At 46.0% G+C, this 27,273-nt stretch overlaps 2 protein-coding genes across 2 annotated transcripts in view; both read right to left on the bottom strand.

The window, feature by feature from the left end:
* fcho1 (FCH and mu domain containing endocytic adaptor 1) overlaps positions 1-11,566 on the bottom strand; it is a 55,894-nt gene extending 44,328 nt beyond the window's left edge. The window contains exon 1 of the mRNA XM_062998812.1: positions 11,483-11,566. The gene's annotated coding sequence lies outside the window, so the exon portion shown is untranslated. The remainder of the gene's footprint in view (positions 1-11,482) is intronic.
* A 2,883-nt stretch (positions 11,567-14,449) lies between these two features.
* znf692 (zinc finger protein 692) lies at positions 14,450-26,435 on the bottom strand. The gene is made up of 10 exons (XM_062998717.1): positions 26,340-26,435; positions 25,111-25,313; positions 23,806-23,837; positions 21,220-21,651; positions 21,062-21,134; positions 20,031-20,147; positions 19,221-19,299; positions 18,572-18,686; positions 17,303-17,402; positions 14,450-16,043 (listed from the first exon to the last, which is right to left on the bottom strand). The coding sequence occupies exons 1-10, from the start codon at positions 26,403-26,405 to the stop codon at positions 15,839-15,841; spliced, it is 1,422 nt and encodes a 473-aa protein (XP_062854787.1). The 5' UTR covers positions 26,406-26,435; the 3' UTR covers positions 14,450-15,838.
* Positions 26,436-27,273: the final 838 nt, after the last annotated feature.

Consider the following 27,273-nt stretch of genomic DNA (forward strand, 5'->3'; position numbering starts at 1 on the left):
GAAATCAAGGGATTGGGACTAAACAGCTGTGTAGCCTCAAGAAAACCACTCGTCAGTGAGGCTAACCGGCAAAAACGGCTTCGATCTGCTAGGGAGCATAAAGATTGGACTCTGGAGCGATGGAAGAAGGTCATGTGGTCTGATGAGTCCAGATTTACCCCGTTCCAGAGTGACGGGCGCATCAGGGTAAGAAGAGAGGCGGCTGAAGTGATGCACCCATCATGCCTAGTGCCTACCGTACCAGCCCGTGGGGTCGCTGCAGTCGGTCAGGGTCTAGGTTCAGCAACGTTATGTGCCCAAAGAATGAGGTCAGCTGACTACCTGAATATACTGAACCACCAGGTTATTCCATCAATGGATTTTTTCTTCCCTGATGGCACGGGCGTGTTCCACGATGACGATGCCAGGATTCATCGGGCTCAGATTGTGAGAGAGCTTCAGGGAGCACGAGACATCATTCTCACACATGGATCGGCCACCACAGAGTCCAGACCTGAACCCCGTTGAGAATCTTTGGGATGTGCTGGAGAAGACTTTGTGCAGTGGTCCAAATCTCCCATCATCAATACAAGATCTTGGTGAAAAATTAATGCGACTCTGGACAGAAATAAATGTTGTGACGTTGCAGAAGCTCGTGGAAACGATGCCACAGCGAATGCGTGCCGTCATCAAAGCCAAAGGCCGAGTGTGTGACCTTTTTTTTTTGGCCGGGCAGTGTATTTTCAAGTTCTTAAACACGCTAGCACACCAGAGCTGACATCTTGAGGGTACCAAAGGTCATTCCTCATAACTGCTGCTGGCTGATGGATGGTGCTGCACAGAGACGGGGGATAACGGAGATCAGTGCATGATTTTGTCTGCTGCAGGTACTGCCAATCGTGCCCGCTAGAGGGCGCCCAGTTGACCGGTAGCAGAGCTGAGTGCCCACATGTAACGTGTCTTACTGCGTCACCGTATCAGTCGGTTACTGGTATTGGTTAAATGATTCCATAGTAGCTAATGAGCAAATGATACACGTCTGACTTTGCAGCAGCAGTTTAGGGAAGGCCCTTTCCTGTTCCGTTCCAGCACGAGCGAGCTCTATAAAGACGTGAGCGTCCTGCACAGAGCCCCTGACCTCGGCCCCACTCAACAGCTCTGGGATGAACCGGAACACCGACCACCGATCGATCGGCGCCCAGCCGTACACATGCCGCCATCTTTTAACTAAACAGGCACAAATTCCCACACACAGACAAGCCGTTTCAGAGGATGAAAAGACCACATTAAGGTATTAGGGCTGTCGCGGACTGTTTAGGCTAAATATTTTAAATGCACATCTAATCAAAATACAGTAAAAAATAAATAAATAAATAAAAAAAACGAAAGATTTCGTTTAGAATAAAGAATAAAGTCTGTAAGACCTTAAACCTGCGTTATCATGTGCTTGTTGCGCGCTAGAAAAACCAACATGTTCACCTGATGCAGTTCCAGAGAGGATCCGAGTGGGGTAGCGATGTTCCCGGCGGCACTAACAGTCTCTCTGATGGTGCTCGTTACACTAATACACACCTGTACTGAACCTGCATACGACTCTAGAGAGCAGAGCAGATCTAGCCCGGTTATTAATGCGCCACTATTAACCATCTATTTAGTAGCTATAAATAATTAACATAACAATATAAACTACATTTTAAGTTATTATTCATGTCAATACATTTTTATTCAACGAAAAAATACATTTAAATCATTCCAGCAAGAGAATATTTGCAGTCTGCGATGCCATATAACCCTCATTAAGTGTTTTAGTACACCGAGGCTGTTTGAATATGGTCTAAATTACAGGTATTTATTGAGTGTGAACTCAGTTTGATCATTAATAAACTTGCCTATAATTACTGTTGCCATTGTTTACATCTTAAAACACAAACTCTGACACTCAGCAGCAACGGATGCTCTTAGCTCATTTTCATTATGAATTTATTTAATATTTATTATGCCCGAATGCACGCGTAAAACAAGATGGTCCCTGGCACAGGACCCAGAGTTATCAGGACGGGCGTCTCTACCAACCCGTCTATTGTGTTGACTTTCACTTCCCGCTTTATAGCTGAGCCTGGGGGGGGGGTACTTGGGGGTTGTTGGTACTTCAGCAGATGTGGCTAATTTGGGACCTGGGCTACAGACGTATTTCCTGTCAGAAGCCTGATACTTCCTGTTTGGTAGAGATGCTACATCAGTATTGACAGAAGTCCCTTCAGCAAAGCGACCGAGTCCATTAAAATCAGGTAAGATTTAACAGCCTGAACGAAGGACTCGCCCCCCTGTGCTCATCCAAACCGATCGTGGTCATCCTGTGGTCATCTCAGTCCCTGTCCTGTACTGGTCCTGTGGTCATCTCCACCCAGTATTGGTCCTGGGGCCATCTCTGTTCAGTTCTGGTTCTTTGGTCATCTCCACCCAGTTCTGGTTCCTGTGGTCATTCCTCTCCAGTTCTGGTTCCTTGGTCATTCCTCTTCCGTTTCTGGTTCCTTGGTCATTCCTGTCCAGTTCTGGTTCCTTGGTCATTCCTCTCCAGTTCTGGTTCCTGTGGTCATCCCCGCCCAGTTCTGGTTCCTTGGTCATCCCTGCCCAGTTCTGGTTCCTTGGTCATTCCTCTCCAGTTCTGGTTCCTGTGGTCATCCCCGCCCAGTTCTGGTTCCTTGGTCATCCCTGCCCAGTTCTGGTTCCTTGGTCATTCCTCTCCAGTTCTGGTTCCTGTGGTCATCCCCGCCCAGTTCTGGTTCCTTGGTCATTCCTGTCCAGTTCTGGTTCCTTGGTCATCCCCGCCCAGTTCTGGTTCCTTGGTCATTCCTGTCCAGTTCTGGTTCCTTGGTCATTCCTGTCCAGTTCTGGTTCCTTGGTCATCCCTGCCCAGTTCTGGTTCCTTGGTCATTCCTCTCCAGTTCTGGTTCCTTGGTCATCCCTGCCCAGTTCTGGTTCCTTGGTCATCCCCGCCCAGTTCTGGTTCCTTGGTCATTCCTGTCCAGTTCTGGTTCCTTGGTCATCCCCGTCCAGTTCTGGTTCCTTGGTCATTCCTGTCCAGTTCTGGTTCCTTGGTCATCCCCGCCCAGTTCTGGTTCCTTGGTCATTCCTGTCCAGTTCTGGTTCCTTGGTCATTCCTGTCCAGTTCTGGTTCCTTGGTCATCCCTGCCCAGTTCTGGTTCCTTGGTCATTCCTGTCCAGTTCAGGTTCCTTGGTGCTGACAGATGGATTCCAGTAGTAATATCTGCTCAGTGATGGTCCTGTGGTCAGTCTCATCGAGTTCTAGTTTTTTGATCATCTCCATCCATTTCAGATTCTTTGGTCATCCCTGTCCAGTGCTAATGAATGGATTCCAGTAGTAATACCTGCTCAGTGCTGGTCCTGTGGTCATCCCCGTCCTTGTTCAGTGCTGGTCCTGTGGTCATCCCCGTCCTGTGATGGTCCTGTGGTCATCCCCGTCCTTGTTCAGTGATTGTCCTGTGGTCATCCCTGTCTAGTGATGGTCCTGTGGTCATCCGCATCCTTGTTCAGTGGTGGTCCTGTGGTCATCCCTGTCCTGTGATGGTCCTGTGGGAGGACACGGGAGGACGTGCCAGGATGGAGCTGCGGTCATCCAGCCTTGAAATGACTCTCAGGGAGAGGAATGTCTGACCACAGGACGGTTTGGGTTTAGAAAGCGACGCTGGCTGCAGTAATATATATATATAATAAATCTTTATCATAAGGACACGTTCATCTCTCTCTGCTTAGCTCAGCATGTGCCCAACTGCCCTAGTTTACAGATCCTCCACGCTGCAGCAAATAATAGCCCCACTGAAACCACATCATTTCCTTCTGCACCGCCTGCACCAGGATCTCAGCGCTAACGTCCACGAGACGCGCAGGAAAATAAGTCAGCGCTAACAAACCGCGTAGGTTTTTTATACTAGCAAAAAGAATAGAACACGCCCATGTTTACACCTCGATCAGAATAGAACACGCCCATGTTTACACCTCCATCGGAATAGAACGCGTCCATGTTTACACCTCGATCGGAATAGAACCCGTCCATGTTTACACCTCGATCGGAATAGAACGCGTCCATGTTTACACCTCGATCGGAATAGAACGCGCCCACGTTTACACCTCGATCGGAATAGAACGCGCCCATGTTTAGACCTCGATCGGAATAGAACCCGTCCATGTTTACACCTCGATCGGAATAGAACGCGTCCATGTTTACACCTCCATCGGAATAGAACACGTCCACGTTTACACCTCGATCGGAATAGAACACGTCCACGTTTACACCTCGATCGGAATAGAACGCGCCCATGTTTACACCTCGATCGGAATAGAACACGTCCATGTTTACACCTCGATCAGAATAGAACCCGTCCACGTTTACACCTCGATCAGAATAGAACACGTCCACGTTTACACCTCGATCGGAATAGAACGCGTCCACGTTTACACCTCGATCAGAATAGAACACGTCCACGTTTACACCTCGATCAGAATAGAACACGTCCACGTTTACACCTCGATCGGAATAGAACGCGCCCATGTTTACACCTCGATCGGAATAGAACACGTCCATGTTTACACCTCGATCAGAATAGAACCCGTCCACGTTTACACCTCCATCGGAATAGAACACGTCCACGTTTACACCTCGATCAGAATAGAACCCGTCCACGTTTACACCTCGATCGGAATAGAACGCGCCCACGTTTACACCTCGATCGGAATAGAACGCGTCCACGTTTACACCTCGATCGGAATAGAACGCGTCCATGTTTACACCTCCATCGGAATAGAACGCGCCCACGTTTACACCTCGATCGGAATAGAACGCGTCCACGTTTACACCTCGATCGGAATAGAACGCGCCCACGTTTACACCTCGATCGGAATAGAACGCGCCCACGTTTACACCTCGATCGGAATAGAACGCGCCCATGTTTACACCTCCATCGGAATAGAACACGTCCATGTTTACACCTCCATCGGAATAGAACACGTCCATGTTTACACCTCCATCGGAATAGAACACGTCCATGTTTACACCTCCATCGGAATAGAACACGTCCACGTTTACACCTCGATCGGAATAGAACGCGCCCATGTTTACACCTCGATCGGAATAGAACACGTCCATGTTTACACCTCCATCGGAATAGAACACGTCCATGTTTACACCTCCATCGGAATAGAACACGTCCATGTTTACACCTCCATCGGAATAGAACACGTCCATGTTTACACCTCGATCGGAATAGAACGCGCCCATGTTTACACCTCGATCGGAATAGAACGCGTCCATGTTTACACCTCCATCGGAATAGAACACGTCCATGTTTACACCTCGGTCAGAATAGAACGCGTCCATGTTTACACCCCATCTGGAGACTAGAAATATCTAAACTTTACAGTCAAAAGTATCTGGACACTCGACCAGCAGCTTGTCAGAGATCCCTGTCCAACACTACAGGCTTTATTATTGTACTAGCCCACTTGTTGCGACTATAACAGCCTCCACTCTTCTAGGATTTGGACGTTGGGCGAGACGGCTTGGCTCCCAATCAGTGCTCCGATTCATCCCAAAAGCGTTCCCACCGTGTCTTCACGCCCATTATTCTGCTAGCTGGGTCACTCCAGGCTTTGGTCCAGATCCGTAAGGGAACCGCAGCGTGGCCGGCGGCACCGCGGCAGCCGCGGATCCTCCATCTGCACCGCGCGCGCCGTTCGTAGCGCCAGTCCCGCCGGCACCGCCCCGCTTGGCACGGTGCCGCTCAGAAGTCCTGAAACCCTCCGGAGACGCTGCGGAGCCGAGAGAACGGGGTCGCGTCCCAAATCACTTCTGCCTGCGCCTGTGGGTTTGGTCCACGGCGCGGACTCGATCCCCGCGTACGCCGCGTAACACCCAGACAGACGCGGGGAGAACATGCTGCGAGATGATAGTGATACCCACCGAGCAGACACGATCGGCTATGTCTAAAGGAGGGGACGGCTGAGGCCCCGCGATGGATCGACGCCCTCAAACTCTAAGGTTCCGATCTCAGCTTTGATATCGACCGACCCCCCCGGGGCCTAGACGGACATGACCGGCTGTGTCTGAGGGAGGGAGGGAGGGAGGGCTGAAAGGGATTCCTCATTACTGCACTGACACGAGGGATAATGGAGATCCCAGTATGAACTCGCCTCGTGTCTTTATCCTGTTCAGGGTCGAGGTGGGTCCAGTTCCTCTCAATCACTGGGCACAATGTAGACACAAACCCCAGACAGGATGGCGCCTCCCAGATAGACCCGAATACGTCTGTATGTGGACGCCCGACAGGCCGATAGCACTGCTGGATATTCAGACTCCGGATCTGATGACGCCTCTAGATTAGACGGATCTAATTTTACAGGCTTGAGAGTTACAGCTTTTAGGGCAGGGGTGTCAAACTCATTTTCACCGAGGGCCACATCAGCATTATTGTGGCCCTCAAAGGGCCGATTGTAACGTATCCTGCTGTGATTGCAGTCTGTTGATTTTCTTGGAGGCTGAATTCTGCATTTATATCGTTCTACTTTACCACAGACGCGGCCTCATAACACAAGAGACGCACCGGTTTCTCTTCCTGAAGCACAAACTTGTTTTCACTTTCATTACATTTCCTCCTTCTGCTTCATTTTCTTATTTATCTTCTTGTACATTTTAGGATCATGTGTAAATATGTGTAACATCATCTACTGGTGGGATGTGTCACTTTGCAGGTCACAAAATCAGCCTGCATTTTGAGAGATGCAGTTTATTTAGGATTTACAGTGTATTTTAAGATAATCATTCTGCCCTCACTAATAGTTTATCCCCCTTTCTCAGCTAGACAGACAGACGGACAGACAGACAGACAGACAGCTCCCTTCAGAATACAGTCGGTTTATTTGCTCCCCAGCTGTGTGCATCAAAATGAAGTAAAAATACAAACAATAAAAACAATAAAGAACTTAATACAGTAAAAGCACACAGCTGTAGTCAAGTGTTACATCTGGTACAATATGAGATTTAACCAAACGTAAAATAGCGCTAACGAGTTAAAATTGTGTGTAAAGATACTAATTGCTATAGTAACGTAACAACAGTATTTAATTATGGTAAATTTGTAACTAAAACGCTGTGATATACTCACTAAACATTTACTAACAACTGAGAATATAAACGCCACGACTTACAGACGATGCTTCTGTATTATACTGCAAGATAATTATTTATATTTATTATTATTGTTTACATTACTACCCGCGTTCTTTTGCCGTAAAAGTCACATGGCTTCTCGGCGAAGGTCGAAGTTAGTTGCCATGACTACGATGTCACCGGTTGCCGTTTGAAGGCACAGGCGTCCCGTTGAATTATAAGCGCGTCTGTGTAACGACTCGAACCATCACGACAATCGTACAGGCCGGATCTGGCCCGCGGGCCGTGAGTTTGACACCCCTGTTTTAGACTAACATAAAGGATTCTGACCCTCCACCGCAGCTTGCACGCTCCACGACGACGGACCACCATCGTAAAAGCAATTACAGTCGTAACGACAACGTCCCGTCGTAATCGGAGACGACCGGGACTAAACGAACCAGGACGCTTTGAAACCACGAGTGTTCCACGCTTCGTTTAAACCAAGACTGAAAGGACACAGCCACCGCTCAGGTGTCCCGGTCATGAACGCGTCCACTCTCGAGCTTTTCTTCCTTCTGATGACCGTTATGACTGGCGATAGTCAGACAACTGGATCCCAAAGCTTCTGCATCAAGAATAAAACGTGGTCAAGGCGCTCGGGTGGTGCAGCGGTCCACGCACTAGCAATCACTGCGTAGTGTTTTCTTATATATATATATATACAGTATATATATTCTTTATGCATTTTCTGTGGCAGTTGTAGCCTAGCGGTTAAGGTACTGGACTAGTAAGCAGAAGGTCGCTGGTTCAAACCCCACCACTGTCAGGTTGCTGCTGTTGGGCCCTTCAGCAAGGCCCTTAATCCTCAATTGCTTAGACTGTATACTTTAAGTCGCTTTGGATAAAAGCGTCCGCTAAATGCTGAAAATGTAAATTTTCTCCCTTTTTTTAGCGCGTCCCATTACCCGATTGCGTCACGCTTCCTCTCCACCAATGCCGATCCCCGCTCTGATTGAGGAGAACGAAGCCAACCCACGCCCCCTCCGACACGTGGGCAGCAGCCGTACGCATCTCGTCACCTACACCTTGACGAGTGCAGTGCGGCCTAGCTGCGTGTACGGAGGACCACACCCCGACAGCACTCTCTTCTCATCTCTGTGCAGGCGCCACCAATCAGCCGGCAGAGGTCGCGATCGCACCGGTCATGAGATCATGAGAGGCTGACCCTATCCGGCTTAGTCCCGCCCATACGAACAACAGGTCGATCGTTGTTCATGCGGCCGCTCATCCTCAGACGGCGAGGCAGAGCCGAGATTCGATGCGATGTGTTCGAGATCCCGGCTCTGGTCCCGGCGCGTGTTTTTACCGCTGCGCCACCCGAGCGGCATCTCTGCGTAGTGTTTGAACCCTACGTTTCGAATCTCAGCACAGCGGGGCATCCACACAAACGCAACGAGACAGGGTACAATCCCACGGGACCATTACTGGCAGGTGATAAGAAGCGGTCTCAGATTGGACGTGTGTCGGAGGGGCGTGTGGTGATCCGGCTCTCCTTCATCTGCAAGTGGCAGATTCACAATCGGGAATTGGATATGACTAGATTAAGAGATCCAGCAAAACAAGATTAGGTGATTAGGTGCGATTTCCTGTTCAGGGTCGGGGTGGGTCCAGTTTCCCTGGAAATACTGGACACATAGTAGTAACACAACCCAGACACACCTCAGACAGGATGACAATTGACTGCAGGGCCTCTATCCATCAACCCCACCCCCTCCCAGAGCTCAGCCAATCATGTCTGTATGTAGATGCCTGACTGGCTGATAGCACTGCTGGATATTCAAACCCTAGTGGTAGTGGACTAGTATAATTTACCACTGCGCCAATCGAGTGGCATTAATTACTAAATACATTTTTGGAAACAACTACAGGAAAATGCAATTTTTTTTTTTAAATCTAAAACATATTACCATTGTTACTTTTTCTCCTCGGTGTTGGCGCAGTGGTAATTTATGTTAGCCCACTAGTGATGGAATCCAGGCTTCCAATATCCAGCAGTGCTATCGACCAGTCAGGCATCTACATACAGATATAACTGGTGGAGGGGGGTGGGTGGCCGAGGCCCAGAGATCGATCGTCATCCTGTCTGGGGTGTGCTACTACATTGTACCCAATGACTACAGGGGAAACCGGACCCACCCCGACCCTGAACAGGATAAAACCGTAATCTTTTTTTTTTTTTTTTAATTATCTATTTTTTCCCACTTTGTTCCCCCAACTTTTATCCCCAATCTAATCGTGTCCAATGACCCTGATTGCTCCTCTATACTGATTCGACCCTTTTTGCCGCTGACTGAGGACACACCCTCCGGCACGCAGTCAGTACAGCCGGCATTTTTCACCCGCACGAGCCGAGTTCATACACCGAGAGACACCGCGCACGGAGGGTCACGCCCCTCCCTCCGACTCTACCCCTAACCCTGAACAACAGCCAAACGTTGTTCATACTGCCGCCCAGCCCGGTCGGAAAGGCAGAGCCGAGTTTCCATACGATGCATCTAGAAACCCCGACTCTGGTGCGCTAGCGTACTTCACCGCTGCGCCACCTGAGCGGCAAAACCTTAATCATTTAACTTACAAACGGATCGTTTCCTTCGTCGTCATATGTATGACATAAATCTCTCTCGGCTCGCTTCCTTCGCAGGTCAACAGTCTGAGAAAATCATCAGTGTGTCCTGTAACAGCAGCGCAGCTTCAATTATCCACTTAATCTACGACCAACGCATCATGATCTCACCTGTAAACACGCTCACACGGCCTCACGTACGTATCGTCTATACGTGTCGTCGTTTGGTCCGGTCCTAATCACTGTAATCAAGGTAAAAGAGGAAGAGGACGACCAGCAACCAGAGGGATGGATACTACTAGAGGAACCACGTTAGAGGAACAATGAACGAGCCAACATAAAGCCTGAAGAGCTAAACTGAAAACATGATACTATGGATGGAGAAACAGCATCCATACAGTTGTTATTTACATTACGTTTACATTCACAGCATTTAGCACATACTTTTTTTTTATCCAAAGTGACTTACAGTTGTGACCACAGACGATCGAAGCAATGAAGGTTTCAGGGCCTTGCTCAGGGGTCCAACAGAGCTACCACTATCCTACAAAATATTATTACGCACAGTACGACATCAATCAATGACCCAATTAAGATTCAACTATATGCAATTACACACACTGTGGCCAAATGTATTCATGAGCTTGTTATACATCCCATCCACAAACCATGGGCACTAATATATCGCCTGAAACCCTCCTTCTTTACCTCTTTGTGGGTATAACAGCCTACGGTCTTCAAGGAAGACTTTACACAGTATGTTAAGCTTATCTAGTCACAAGAGCATGTGTGGTCAGGCACTGATGCTGCATGGGATAGCCTGGCTCACAATCGACGTTCCAATTGATCTCAAAGGTGTTTATAATGAGGTAAAGATCAGCTCTGTGCAGGCTTTTGCAGTTCCACCCCAAAAATTGTTTTATGGACTTTGCACACATGTAAAATCAGTTACTTAAAGAGTTGAAAGCATAAGGTGTAGTTAATATAACTGCTTTTATACACCTGTTAGGAAAGGGTGTGGCTGACATGTAATATTATAAAGGATGTCCACATACTTTTGGCCACATAGTGTAGAACTAAAATGCCTAAATAAGGATGAATGATTTTGCTATGACAAAATACAAAATACAATAAAAAATGATGCTACTTACTATTCAACCTTACAGCAGGAAGATTAAGTATGGCCTAATCTCAAATTCAGTAATACTCCCTACATAGTGCACTACGCTTGGTGTAAAATAACGGTCTAGGCGCCCTATCGAGTGCACTACGGTTACCCATATTGACAAGATTGAGATTCAGTCATAGGTAGAGTTCAAAGCGGGGCACGCTTACTAGGGGAAATTTCTCCGATTAAAAAAAATAAACAAACATTTCAACATAACGAACCGAACCGTGTTCTAACATACAAACTTAAATTATTAATTAGTATTTTAAAACCGTCACTGAACACGAACGAGTTCAATCGAAAAGACTACGCTTCAGCAAGGGCTCGATTCCAAATACGACGCTACTCCCTACACTAAAGTACTAACGTGAGTAAGAGTTAGGCACACTACCGAGTGCACTACTGCTACACATATTGACCCGATTGAGATTCAGCCAGAGGTAAAAATTTGAGGTATCGCCAGTTCTGTCAGCTAAAGACATTATTTTTCTAACTCAACTCAAATGGTGAATAATTTGCTAGAATCAAAACAATAAAACGCATTTACCTGTGTGTAAAGAGAATAAAGATAAACTGGATCATTTTCCTCGCCGGTAAGACGAACACTAACCGCCGGCGCCTCTCCTCGCCGTGCTGAGCTCAATGTGATCTGATAGTAAGCAACGGTTGACAGCATCCGAAAACTCCCCGCCCCCTGACTTCTGATTGGCTGCTGTATGGACCGTCCAGGGAGAGACGCAATCTAGGCATGGTAACCGTATAAAGGCGGGAGCTCAACGTACAGGATACAGCCAATAAGATTGCAGCTTTGAGTACAAGAGAACCGCCCATCTACTATAAATCGATATAATTGGCTGTAATTGCTATCAATCAACTAAATAGACTAAAAGAGGAGCGGCAGCGCGCTATTAGTGTAATTTATGCAAATTTATTCAGTTTCAAGATGATTTAGAAGAAATCCTCCTGATTCTGGAGTCTCCCTTTATTATTACATACAGTTAAAGATGAAAAACAGCGACTTTCATGGCAGTCTTGGGATTTTGATGGTGTTTTAATTACATTTAAACATGTAGGACAGTTGTAGCCTAGTGGTTAAAATACTGGACTAGGAATCAGAAGGTTGCCGATTCAAGTCCCACCACTGCCAGGTTGCCACTGTTGGGCCCTTGAGCAACCTGTCTATCTATCTACCTGTCTGTCTACCTGTCTATCTATCTATCTATCTATCTATCTATCTATCTATCTATCTATCTATCTATCTATCCATCTATCTATCTGTGTCTGTCTATCTATCTGTCTGTCTGTCTGTCTGTGTGTCTATCTATCTATCTGTCTGTCTATCTGTGTCTGTCTATCTATCTGTCTGTCTGTCTATCTATCTGTCTGTCTGTCTCTATCTATCTATCTATCTATCTATCTATCTATCTATCTATCTATCTATCTATCTGTGTCTGTCTATCTATCTGTCTGTCTGTCTGTGTGTCTATCTATCTATCTGTCTGTCTGTCTGTCTATCTATATACAGTGGGGGAAATAAGTATTTGATCCCCTGCTGATTTTGTAAGTTTACCCCCTTACAAAGACTTGAACAGTCTATAATTTTTATGGAAGGTTTATTTTAACAGAGAGAGACAGAATATCAACAAAAAATCCAGAAAAAAAACATTAAATAAAAGTTATAAATTAATTTGTATTTAATTAAGGGAAATAAGTATTTGATCCCCTACCAACCAGCAAGAATTCTGACCCCCACAGACCGGTTATGTGCCCATGAGGAACACAAATTAGTCCTGTCCCTGTATAAAAGACTCCTGTCACAGAATCAGTTTCTTCCGTTCAAATCTCTCCACCACCATGGGCAAGACCAAAGAGCTATCAAAGGACGTCAGGGACAAGATTGTAGACCTGCACAAGGCTGGAATGGGCTACAAGACCATCAGCAAGAAGCTTGGTGAGAAAGAGATCACTGTTGGTGCGATCATTCGAAAATGGAAGAAATACAAGATCACAGTCAATCACCCTCACTCTGGAGCTCCATGCAAGATCTCACCTGGTGGGGTAAGAATGATTCTGAGAAAGGTGAGGTCAGTCCAGAATTACACGGGAGGAGCTTGTCAATGATCTCAAGGGAGCTGGGAGCACAGTCACCAAGAAAACCATTAGTAACACACTTCGCCGTAATGGATTGAGATCCTGCAGTGCCCGCAAAGTCCCTCTGCTCAAGAAGGCTCATGTACAGGCCCGTCTGAAGTTTGCCAATGAACACCTGAATGATTCAGAGAAAGCTTGGGAGAATGTGATATGGTCAGATGAGACCAAAATTGAGCTCTTTGGCATCAACTCCACTCGCCGTGTTTGGAGGCAGAGAAATGCCCGGTGGGGATGGTGTTCTTGTGGTCATATCCAGCATTTCTCTGCTCCCAGCTCCCTTGAGATCATTGACAAGCTCCTCCCGTGTAATTCTGGACTGACCTCACCTTTCTCAGAATCATTCTTACCCCACCAGGTGAGATCTTGCATGGAGCTCCAGAGTGAGGGTGATCGACTGTGATCTGGTATTTCTTCCATTTTCGAATGATCGCACCAACAGTGGTCTCTTTCTCACCAAGCTTCTTGCTGATGGTCTTGTAGCCCATTCCAGCCTTGTGCAGGTCTACAATCTTGTCCCTGACGTCCTTTGATAGCTCTTCGGTCTTGCCCATGGTGGTCGAGAGATTTGAACGGAAGAAACTGATTCTGTGACAGGAGTCTTTTATACAGGGACAGGACTAATTTGTGTTCCTCATGGGCACATAACCGGTCTGTGGGGGTCAGAATTCTTGCTGGTTGGTAGGGGATCAAATACTTATTTCCCTTAATTAAATACAAATTAATTTATAACTTTTATTTAATGTTTTTTTTCTGGATTTTTTGTTGATATTCTGTCTCTCTCTGTTAAAATAAACCTTCCATAAAAATTATAGACTGTTCAAGTCTTTGTATCTATCTATTTGTGTGTCTATCTGTCTGTCTATCTATCTATCTATCTATCTATCTATCTGTCTGTCTGTCTGTCTGTCTGTCTGTCTGTCTGTCTGTCTGTCTGTCTGTCTCCGGTTTGCCTCACAGCAAGAAGGTCCTGGGTTCGATCCCCAGGTCCTTTCTGTGTGGAGTTTGCATGTTCTCCCCGTGTCTGCTCCGGTTTCCTCCCACAGTCCAAAAACAAGCGGTCAGGTTAATTGGAGACACTGAATTGCCCTATAGGTGAATGTGTGTGTGTGTGCCCTGCGATGGACTGGCACCCCGTCCAGGGTGTTACTGTGTTACTGCCTTGCGCTTACTGAAAAAACTGGGGTAGGCTCCAGCACCCCCCGCGCCCCTAATTGGATAAGCGGTGAAGAAAGTGAGTGTACACTGTAACAGTACTGTAAGTTGCTTTGGATAAAAAACGAAATGCTGAAAATGTACATTTAGTTTTTGTGGGTGAATGACTGAAACACGTCTTTACCAAAAATCAAACATTCAGCAATTTAAGTTGACTTACAAGTTTATTTCAGGATCTAAATCATACCAACATCTCCAGAAATAATAATAATGTGCACCATTTTTTATTAATGACCATATAATAATAATAAGTGAGTTGTAAATTGACCTCTGTGGTGTGGTCATCAAATTCCTTGATTGTGATTATGTGATTATTTAGGGTTGCCGTGTGTTTATCAGGGTATGGAGTTTGCATGTTCTCCTCGTGTCTGCTTGGGTTTCCTCCAACAAGTCCAAAGACATGCAGTCAGGTCAACTGGAACTACAAACAACTGCCCTAAGTGTGAATGTGATGGACTGGCGACGTGTCCAGGGTATTTCCTACCTTTCAGCCAGTAAATCAGACCCACTGCAACCCTGTCTGTCTGTCTGTCTGTCTATGTATCTGTCTGTCTGTCTGTCTTTCTATCTATCTATCTGTCTGTCTATCTTATCAGAAGTCACAGACTGCTCCAAGTCGTCCTTTTCGAACATTAATGTGTCTAGAAAGTCGTGGGTTCGATTCCCAAGTGGGGCGGTCAGGGTCCTTTCTGTGTGGAGTTTGCATGTTCTCCCAGTGTCCGTCTGGGTTTCTTCCGGGTGCTCCGGTTTCCTCCCACAGTCCAAAGACATGCAGTCAGTTTATATGTTCACTCTACTCAACAGTCTGATGAAAATCTTTGTTTACATGCACGCTGGGAGTAATCCCATCCAGAACCATCACTGTACCAGTAAAACATCACATGTGATTAGTATTTAAACATTCCGACGTCCGACGGCTGCCAAGGTCTGGACGCAAAATCAAAATGTCACATTATTTCATTTTTACCACTGGTCAGGGTCACAGTGGGTTCAGATTTGCCCGAAAGCAATGTGTACAGTGCAGTAGCACACCCCGGACAGGACGGCAACCCATCACAGGGCCTCTGGTCACCATCGGTGAGACACGTTGCATTCTAAAGTGCCTGTGCGGTTTTCCTCTGGGTGTTCCGGTTTCCTATTATGTTCCAGAACCGTGCACAGGGTGGACGTAAATTCGGTCACTGGGTATAATTTCGTGTCCAAAAGGGTGATGCTAGCCAATGCATGTCCAGGGTCGTGAAGACCAGGGTTGATATTAACCTCCTATACTAAATTAGGATTTATTTCACTTCCCAAAAACATGCAGAAGGTGGAGTGGCTGCTTTAAATTGTCCCTTGTGTTGCAATAAAGTGGCAGTATGTCCAGGATTTATTCTGTGTCCATCCTGCGTCCAGTGTTTTCCACTGTAGTCTCCTAAACATAAGTGTAGACTGGACACGCCCTGTTCATTGTGTATCTCTGCCCTGCACCCAGTGTTTTTGGGTTGACGGCAGCACCTCTGCGACCCTCACAGGAAGGAACTACACAAGCGAGAGATCATTAAGCAATGGTGGGATCTTCAGGGAGGTCCGAGGTCATGTGATGGGTGTGGCTCTTGCTCCGGTGTGCCGTGACGTTGTCTCGCTTCTCGAAGCGGCGCCCGCAGACATCGCACTGGAACCGGTAGCCCTGCTCAGCATCGTGTTTACGCATGTGCCAGTTCAGAGAGGCTTTCTGACGACAGGTGAACCCACACACCTCACACCTGAGCACACACACACACACACACACCGGAGAATACAAACAGAAAGCAAATCACAGACACTCATGTCACACCTGATCATGTGTGGAGAAACAAACAACACCGACGTTTCACAGCGCTGTGAAAAAGTATTCGCCCCCTCACCTGATTTCTGCTATTTTTGCTCATTTGCCACATTGAATTGTTTCACATCCTACAAGTATGATGAAACAAGGCTTTTAAATCACCATTCTCTTCATTAAAGATAAAGATAATAGTAAAAAGTTATCACCCTTCTAAACTTAATAACTGATAGTGCCACCCTGTGCAGCAACGACTGCAATCAAACATCTGTGATAAGCTGTAACAAGTACAGAGGTACCTTGTAACTCGACGCCCTTCGTCAAGAAATTTGTACCTTAAACTCGTCGTGTGCGCGACTGCCGCTTTGTTTGGCGCTCGGCTTGAGCGATAAAACCTGATCAGCATGTGAATCTAATCAGAATCTGCATCAGTGTGGAATAAGGTGCAGATCCAGTGTTCCAGCTCCACATATATCTGTGTTTATCTGGATTCTCCTCCCTGTTTCACTTTTAAACTTGTGTTACAGCTCCAGCTTCTGAGAAATGATCAGAATCAGCTTCTCCCAGAGTCTAAAACGCTTCTGGTTGAAAATAAAGCTTAACGTGGTTTAATGTAGTAAAAGAAGGAGACAGGAGCACTAAACTTCTCTTCATTATTACTGCTCATAAGTTCCTCCACTAATCACATTCCTCACTCGCTGTTTTACTACAGTAAGTAATGCTAAGTTTTGTGCACCGCCATCACACTTCATAGGAAATAACGGCACAGCGGCGCAGAACGAAACATCGAGCATCTCCACCATTAAGAAGCGTCAGGAAACAATAAAGAAGTAAAACTAAAGTGCAGCTTTTATTGTATTTTTATTGATGTGTAACTGTTAGTAATTGTATTTCAGTGTGTTTATATTATATTTGTGTTATTTTCAGTGTATAAGTGTCAAAAACAACCTCATTATTTTACATGAGACTAAAATATCTGCAGCTCCACGGGACCATGGACGCATTAACAGGTTTCCCAAACATCCTTATGGGAAAAAAATACCTCGAAACCAGAACCAACTGACAGGTACAGAGGCCACACCTAGTTTACTGGGACTGTCATCTTTAACATTATTGGACTAAAAGCTAGTGTGTGTGTGTGTGTGTGTGTGTGTGTGTGTGTGTGTGTGTGTGTGTGTGTGTGTGTGTGTGCTGTCTTACTGCAGTGGTTTCTCTCCAGTGTGGATCCTGCGGTGGATTCTCAGGTTGCTGCTGGTCCGGAAGGCTCGAGCACAGAACTCACAGATGTAGTCCTTTTGATCTGCCCGAAAAAAAACCCACATCACCACCTTTATACAGAACCTGTGCCTGAGCACATGAAGATCATAGCTTCTGGGGTCATGGAGTCTCCAGATCTACAACTGGAAGCTATTCCTGACAAAATATCTGTGAGACATGCCACGAACATGCCACAAAAACAGAGCTATCTAAAATAATCAATAGCACTGCTGGGATTTGAACCCTTGATCCCAGCGACAGTGGGCTAGCGTAGTCTACTGCTGCACCGCCTGAGTGCTGATTTTTACGTACTTCACACCGATCAGCCATAACATTAAAACCACCTCCTTGTTTCTACACTCACTGTCCATTTGATCAGCTCCACTTACCATATAGAAACACTTTGTAGTTCTACAATTACTGACTGTAGAGCATCTGTTCCTCTACATGGTTTGTTACCCCCCTTTCACCCTGTTCTTCAATGGTCAGGACCCCCACAGGACCACCACAGAGCAGGTATTATTTAGGTGGTGGATGATTCTCAGCACTGCAGTGACACTGACATGGTGGTGGTGTGTTAGTGTGTGTTGTGCCGGTATGAGTGGATCAGACACAGCAGCGCTGCTGGAGTTTTTAAATACCGCGTCCACTCACTGTCCACTCTATTAGACACTCCTCCCCAGTCGGTCCACCTTGTAGATGTAAAGTCAGAGACGATCGCTCATCTATTGCTGCTGTTTGAGTCGGTCATCTTCTAGACCTTCATCAGTGGTCACAGGACGCTGCTCACGGGGCGCTGTTGGCTGGATGTTTATTTGGTTGGTGGATGATTCTCAGTCCAGCAGTGACAGTGAGGTGTTTAAAAACTCCAGCAGCGCTGCTGTGTCTGATCCACTCATACCAGCACAACACACACTAACACACCACCACCATGTCAGCGTCACTGCAGTGCTGAGAATGATCCACCACCTAAATAATACCTGCTCTGTGGGGGTCCTGACCATTGAAGAACAGCATGAAAGGGGGGTAACAAAGCATGTAGAGAAACAGATGGACTACAGTCAGTAATTGTAGAACTACAAAGTGCTTCTAAATGGTAAGTGGAGCTGATAAAATGGACAGGAGGTGGTTTTAATGTTATGGCTGATCGGTGTATATAAAAGTACTTATATTTAAGGTATGTTGTGGTCAGTGAGGGAATAAACGACTGACCGCTGTGCAGCTTCTCGTGCTCTTTGAGGTGCTTCTTGAAGTTGAAGGATTTCCCACATGACTGATGGGTGCAGACGAACATCCTCTGCTGGAAGTGTTGGTACTTCATGTGATGCTGGACGTGACACAGATCACGGCATGATATTAGAGACGCTCTACAAACTGATTACTGACATACACGTCAAGAGTTCAATTCATCATGGTCAGGGTCTCGGCAGGTCCGGTTCCATGGGAAACACTGGACGAGAGGCAGGAATACCAAGGGTGGGGTGCCAGTGTAGATGCCTGACCAGCTGATAGCACCACTGAGATTCAAACCAGGATCTGAGAGGTGGTGGGCTAGCGTAATAGAACGCCTTGTACTAATGTTAATCAATTTTCATACCGAAATACCTTTTTTATTATGTTAATATTTACAAAGGGGTCCGGGTTCGAATCTCAGCAATGCTATCAGCTTCTACATCAACACAGTCATGACTGTCTATGTCTGGAGGAGGGGGAAGGCCGAAAGCCCTGCGATAGATTGGCGCCCTGTCCAGGTTATTCCAGTCTTGCCTTCATATTCAGTATTTCCCGATAGAACAGGACCTCCAGGGACCCTGACCAGGATAGAGTAATGGATGAAATTAATAAAATAAACGTGACTTACGTTGAGGTATCGACGACTGGAAAACGTCTTCCAGCAGCCGTCAAACTCACAGGGTAAAATGAGCCTCAGACTTGGTTTACTTAACACATGGAAAAATCAATTTTAATTTAGTCATTTCCACTTCCCTATTGCAATTCCTTACATACTTTAGCCTTGATCACTGATTAGTGCTAACAAGCTTCTTCTCATGCAAACGCTGCTGCTGCTGCTTCCTTTAAACCCCACCAAAGATTTAGTACAGGATTTAAATCTGGACCCTGAGAAGATCCACTCCAGGATATTCCAGGACTGACTGCTAAGCCGAGCTTCTGTTGACGTGCTTACTGGAAAGAGCCCGACAATGAACCAGGTTCAATTCCACTTCAAAATGCCCTGATATATCTGTGCATCCAGGATGAGGGTCAGATGATCGAGACTTTAGGTTCCCACATCATCCCTGACACACCATCAGGTCCTTGGATGTTAAGTGGATCTTCTAATGGAAATCACTGACACCTTTGTCCCAGCTTTTATCAGGTCCAGTAAGTCTGTTGCAGTAACACAGAGGTGTATCTTTGTTGTCCTGAAATTTTGGGCTTTCTGCTACACCCAGGCAGTTTGGAACCTCTGCTCAATACTCCCAAAGGTATCTCCAGAAATGCAAAAAATCTTACCCTTTGCCCTTTTGGTGCAATGAGCTTTTGTATGGGTTGTTCTTTAGTTCTTAACTACAGACTAGCAGTAGGTTTAAAGATCAGTAATATTATGTAGGGGTTATATAATTGTGACATGGCAACATGTATAAAATAGTTTGGTTTGTATAAAACAAACCTGATTCTCCTATCTTGACCCATGCTGTCTGGTTTAGGTTCTTCAGGCTGACCTGCTCTCCTCCTCCTCCTGGCTAAGTTTGGTACTACACTAATATCTCCTGGAACCCTCCTGTAACTACAAGCATATAAAATATTACACAGAACAAACACATTCATATTTACTCTCTCTATCCTGTCCAGGGTCACAGAGGGTCCTGTGCTATCCAAAGACACGCATGTGGTAGTGTGTGTGTGTGGTGCTGTATGAGTGTATAATAGTAGTGTGTGTGTGTGTGGTGCTGTATGAGTGTATAATAGTAGTGTGTGTGTGTGTGTGTGTGGTGCTGTATGAGTGTATAATAGTAGTGTGTGTGTGTGTGTGTGTGGTGCTGTATGAGTGTACAATAGTAGTGTGTGTGTGTGTGTGTGGTGCTGTATGAGTGTATAATAGTAGTGTGTGTGTGTGTGGTGCTGTATGAGTGTATAATAGTAGTGTGTGTGTGTGTGTGTGGTGCTGTATGAGTATATAATAATAGTGTGTGTATGAGTGTATAATAGTAGTGTGTGTGTGTGGTGCTGTATGAGTGTATAATGGTAGTGTGTGTGTGTATGAGTGTATAATAGTAGTGTGTGTGTGTGTATAAGAGTAGTGTGTGTGTGTGTGTGTGGTGCTGTATGAGTGTATAATGGTAGTGTGTGTGTATGAGTGTATAATAGTAGTGTGTGTGTGTGTGTGTGTGTGTGTGTATAAGAGTAGTGTGTGTGTGTGTGTGTGGTGCTGTATGAGTGTATAATAGTAGTGTGTGTGTATGAGTGTATAATAGTAGTGTGTGTGTGTGGTGCTGTATGAGTGTATAATGGTAGTGTGTGTGTATGAGTGTATAATAGTAGTGTGTGTGTGGTGCTGTATGAGTGTATTATAGTAGTGTGTGTGTATGAGTGTATAATAGTAGTGTGTGTGTGTGTGTGTGGTGCTGTATGAGTGTATAGTGGTTGTGTGTGTGTGTGTGTGTGTGTGTGTGTGTATGAGTGTATTATGCCAGCGTGTACCTGATTTTTGGGGGCCGGATTGCACGCCCTGCATCACTTCCTTCCTGTGATTGTGTTTCCTGTTCAGGCTGCTCTGCAGTAGAATGAAAGTGATGATGAACTCACAGCTCGAGGAAAATGTCGACACTTTGTGATAATCTGAAGGAAACTGCGGTTACCTGCGTCTTTATTATTTTCGGAGAGGTTCTGCTCGGCCTCGTCCTCCTTTTCGAGTCGTGTGGTGTCATCAGAAGCCTCGTCTTGCCTCCTCTGCCCCGTCGTACCCACTCCTGCCCCTTTTACCCCCTTTCTCCTGACCTTCTGTTCGGACAGATCTATCGGTCCGGATTCTTCCCCCCCGACTTGATCCGCTTCACCTCCGGCTTCGTTATCGGGGCGTTTCGGACACCACGTGAACGTGTCCCCTCCGTCACAGGTGATTTTTAGATTCACCTCCGTTTCGGACACCTCCTGCCCCCCCGTTAGCTGGTGCCAACCTGCGCCAATCTGTAGGTTTGGGGTCTGAGGACACTGCTGAGCATGGTCGTGTACCAGCATGACCAGCTGACGCAGGGACGTCAGAGTCACCGTGATCGAGTCCTTCCTGTTACCTAAACCAGAAACAGACGAGGGAGCGATTTTAGCATTGATGCATTTTATCCCTGTTCTCCCAGTTTAGTCATAGCCAGTTCCCCAATGGTGTATGAGGATGGTATATTCTCCTGACATGTGCGCACTCCCACAATCCCTTCTTATCCCCCCGTACTTCGGTGGATCGGCGCGTGAGGTCGGTCTCCACGTTCCTCCACTTCATTACAGGCGCCTCGGACTACTAACCAGGGTGCTTACACAGCGTCGAAGACCCCGCCCACTTTTTAGTCATGTCTTTTTCCACCCAGCAGACTAGTGGCGTCCTACTAGCAAACCTCTAGAGCGTTACCATCGTCATTTAGCAGATGCTTTTATCCAAAGCGCCATACAGTACTGTGGCTGTACACTGATCAGCCATAACATTAAAACCACCTCCTTGTTTCTACACTCACTGTCCATTTTATCAGCTCCACTTACCATATAGAAGCACTTTGTAGTTCTACAATTACTGACTGTAGTCCATCTGTTTCTCTGCATGCTTTGTTACCCCCTTTCATGCTGTTCTTCAATGGTCAGGACACCCACAGAGCAGGTATTATTTAGGTGGTGGATGATTCTCAGCACTGCAGTGACACTGACATGGTGGTGGTGTGTTAGTGTGTGTTGTGCCGGTAAGAGTGGATCAGACCCAGCAGCGCTGCTGGAGTTTTTAAACACCGTGTCCACTCACTGTCCACTCTATTAGACACTCCTACCTAGTCGGTCCACCTTGTAGATGTAAAGTCAGAGACGATCGCTCATCTATTGCTGCTGGTTGAGTCGGTCATCTTCTAGACCTTCATCGGTGTTCACAGGACGCTGCCCACGGGGCGCTGTTGTCTGGATATTTTTGGTTGGTGGACGATTCTCGGTCCAGCAGTGACGGTGAGGTGTTTAAAAACTCCAGCAGCGCTGCTGTGTCTGATCCACTCGTACCAGCACAACACACACTAACACACCACCACCATGTCAGTGTCACTGCAGTGCTGAGAATCATCCACCACCTAAATAATACCTGCACTGTGGGTGTCCTGACCATTGAAGAACAGCATGAAAGGGGGTAACAAAGCATGCAGAGAAACAGATGGACTACAGTCAGTAATTGTAGAACTACAAAGTGCTTCTATATGGTAAGTGGAGAAACAAGGAGGTGGTTTTAATGTTATGGCTGATCGGTGTATATTGTCTAAGCAATTGAGGGTTAAGGGCCTTGCTCAAGGGGTTTGAACCAGCAACCTTCTGATTACTAGTCCAGTACCTTAACTGCTAGGCTACAACCACTAGGCTTGGTTTGTTAATCCTTGGTGGCACAGTTGGCCGAGTCAAACAGAGGCGCTCTCCGTGCACAGTGCGGCTCTCTGCAAGATTCCCCTGCTGACAGGTAAAAAGATGCAACAGTTTCGGACCTGCTCGACCAGCAAGAGGGTGGTACAAGTGGCAAGAGGATTGCAGCAAGAGAACTGGCAATGTTTAAACTGGGATACCCCCCCCCCCCCACCACCCCTCAAAAAACACACTCACCCCTATACTGAGAAGACTTGACTGATGTGTAACATTACTGTAACATCTACATCAACCGCCAACCCGGCCGGGCCTTCCCACAAACACAACTGGCCGTGATTGAGGTAGGGAAGGTCGAACGGGGTCCCCAGGACTGGTCCGGGCCACTGCGCGAGTCACATGGAGCTTAGCGTGACTCTCCATACGTGAACCCAACACCGGCGGCCACAGATTGGGCACGTGTCAGAGCAGGCGTGTGGTCATCTGACTCTTCTTGAGCAGATCGTGGGTCACACTAGGGAACTGGATATGACTAAACTGGGAATATATTTCAGAAAATTGTTGCAATAACAGATGCTTTGTCGTTCAAAGGCAAATCTGATATCATTCTACACAAAACTCCAGACTCTCCGTGCGCGATACAGATCTCTGTACTCTGTAACCCACCTGGTGCAGGTGAAAAGAAGCGGTTTTAATGTTAGTCATAGCCCTCCTCGGGCAGAAGCAAAATGAGAAACGTTGCGTAGTGAAGGAGTCCCAACATTTTTGGCCATGTTCCAGTGTTGACAGTAGAAGGGATAAATGTGCAGTAGGTGTGTTTGCTAAGATAAACATGAGAATCGTAGTTTTAGTACCTGAACACCGGCTGCACAGCTTGGAGGAGTAACTGTGGGAAGAAAATTGACTCATTAACATCACTGAACACTTTATTAGGTACATATGAACTTTTTGGGTATACAATTACTGACTGTTGAGCATCTGTCTCGCTATATAATCTTTTTTTTACCCCCCTGTACCCTGATTATCAATAGAGCCGACCAGATGAGGTTCAGGTGGTGGAACATTCACAGCCCTGCAAGGACACTACCATGGTAATGATATGATGCATGAGGTACAGCAGTGTTGTTGGGAGCACATACCCTGTCAGTGCTGGTTGTAGGTGGACAGTTCAAGACTGGAGCCGCGTCAATCTTCCTCTAGTCTAGCACTGACACTAAGGTGTTTAAAAATCCCAACAACACTGCTGGACCTACTACACATACGTATACAAGCGGGAGATGGTCAAAGCCCTGGCATGAATGGGCGACCTGGGTATTCCTGCATTGCGCCCAATGTTTCCAGTAGAACCGGGACAGTGAGCTATGGCATGATACAAAGCCAAAAATATGTGGACACTTGACCATGACCTAGTCCAAAATCATGGGCATTGATATGAATTTGCCCCTATTTTGCTCCAACAGTCCCTACTCTTTTGAGAAAGCTTTACCACAAGATTTCGTAGTGTGTCTGTGAGAATTTGTGCCCATTTAGTGAAACAAATTAGAAAGATTATCTCGCAATCAACATTCCAATTCATCCCAAAAGTGTCCAATGGAACAAGGGCACTGTGCATTCTCTCGTCCACGAATTCTGCAACATATGGAGGCTTCCTATTTGCCCCGTTGTACCCCCAGCTGCCCCTTTTATCCCCTTTCTACTGATGATTCTTCTTCCCCTACTTGATCTGCTTCACCTCTTGCTTTATTATCTCCCTCATCCTCTAACTCAGTGTGTGTTGGATGCCATGTGAACCATGTGTTACCAACACACGCAGAGCTGATCGTTTCTTTTCACCTGCCAGTGGTGGGGTCCCCCTCAAACTGCAGAGGTCGCACTTGCCCCAGCGACTGTCACTCCTACCTACAGACCCATAGCCAATCGTGAGTCGGCATGTAGGCACCGGCCGCGTGATAGCAAAGCGGAAAGCAAGATTTTCCACCCTACACGCGCCAACCTAAGTTATGCCCAAAATCATGCGCCACCCCCTCCATGGTAATGAAGCAGAAATTTTGGTGAAGTTCATGTCAACATTGGAAACTGACTATTCACTAAATCATGTATCTGGGTGCTCTGGGACGCCCCAATGACCTGATCCGCATGAACCTGAGGTGTTTGGTTACCTGTTCAGCAGATATTCTGCGAGCTCCGAGTGGTTAGAGAAACCCAACCGTTCCTTGAGCGTGCTCCAGCTCTCTGGCCATGATCCGAGCCTGACACGATATTTACTCCTCCTGGCGTCCAGCTCTCGCCGCCTCTGCTTACGCTGGGCTGCTTTACTGGACTCCATGATGGAGAGAACAACAATCTGCTTACTACAGAAGATCTGAAAGAAATCACAAGAACATGTTAGCCCACCAGAGCTGACATCTCGAGATCACAAGGTCGAATCTCAGCTCTGCTACCAAACAATGACTGGCTTGTCTGTGGGAGGACGGGCCATGAGCACGGGCCATGGGCTATGATAACACAGCTGGTAAATCAGGGCACCGAACAGCAACATGAGTCCTGAGCCCTCTGTTGCTGTCAGTAAGGAGTTTGTCATGTTCTCTCCATGTGTGCATAGGTTTCCGCTTAATACCTAAAAACACGCAGAAGGTGCACTTTGTGTAGTGTGTGATTAGATCGGCGCCCCTTCTATAGGTAGTTCTGCATGTCTAGAGTCTACACTTTTCTGTACAAGCTTTGGAAGTACGTGTGTGGGAATTTGAGCCCATTTAGTCTACATAGGATTTGTGAGCTTAGGGATTAATGTTGGACTAAAAGGTCTGGTCCCAAAGGTGTTCAATGGTTCAAAATCAGGGGTCTGTGCAGGTCACTTATGCTCCTTCAAACCAAATTTTTAGAATCACTTTTTATGGATCTTGCTTTGTGTACAGGACAGTCATGCTGGATCAGCCCAGGGCCTTCCACAAACTGTTAACACAAAGCTGGAAGCATTAGTTTGTTAGAAGCACCACTTAAATACATACATATATATATATATCCACATACCTTTGGCCATATAGGTTATTTTGGCTTTACAGATTTGTGTAATAGGTGTTTTGCAAAACCGAATTCCTTGCGCACTAAATATACATACTAGCATACTAACTAGTATGTGCACATAGAACGTCATTCTTATTGGTCGATATGGAAACGTTCACATACTGCATACTACACTACTAAGTAGTAGCTATAGCCTATAGTAGTCCGCTGAAGTATACGCTGTAGTTTCTAACTATGTGGCAAATGAAACCAAAACCAAACTACATTTATAAACCAGCCATATTAACATAAATCATTTCCACAAACCTGTAATTTCAACCATAAAGCAGATAATTCTCAATTTAAGCGAAAATTGACCGTGTACCTCGTCGGGGTCGGTGGGTCCCACCAACCGTTCTACTGTTGCCGTTTTAAGCAAGAAAACTCGCATTCGATCGAATAAAAACACAAAAGTAAGAAACAAAAAAGCCACATAACATGCTCAAAATTAACATTAAGTAAACGTTTCTGTTATAATGTACACCAAATAAGGAAAACATAAGCACAAATATCAAAACAGTAACACCAGGAACTGGTGTCCAATAATCACAGATGCATTACGGGAAATGTAGTCATCCAGCGTAATCGATTTTTTTTCACGTTTATATTTCATTTTGATCATTTTTATTTTGTTATGTTTGTCTAACATAAGTGGCACCATCACGGTCAATTCTAAAAGAGTAATATAAACCAATAATTTAACATAAAGTATCACTCCCTGTGTACAGCAGTGGTCCGTGTGTGGTTTTATGTTATGTTAGCATTAGGGTTGCTAGGTGGTATGGCTAAGTTATGGCAGAGTTTGGGATTAAAGATGACTTTCAAATAAGCATTTCACACCCTTTCCAAACCCTGTTCCCCCTCACATATTATATCAAGAGTCAAAATCTTGCAACCCTGGTCAAAAGATTAAACTGTTTAATGTGGTAGCTGTTTGTGTGCTAATGCTACAGATTCTTGTTAGAGTGATATACGTTATGATTTAGGTTGACTGACACATCAAAATGATGTTTCACAAGGATAAAATATTAAAACTGGTGTTATGAAAAGCTCACAGCATCAGGCGATATGATATTTGCTTACTAGTGTCGTGTTCTTTTATTGGAAGAAATAGGCAACCCAGTAGGTAAAATCAAAATCATACATTTATTACAAAAATAAATAAAAAAGAAAAAGGCCCAGATCTAAGATCGGACTCAGGTATTTATACTTCCTCCACACCCTCTCTGTAACCATCTCTCCTTCATTTCTCTCTGACT

Source organism: Trichomycterus rosablanca, chromosome 7, assembly GCF_030014385.1.
Source record: "Trichomycterus rosablanca isolate fTriRos1 chromosome 7, fTriRos1.hap1, whole genome shotgun sequence".
NCBI classification, from domain to species: Eukaryota; Metazoa; Chordata; class Actinopteri; order Siluriformes; family Trichomycteridae; genus Trichomycterus; species Trichomycterus rosablanca.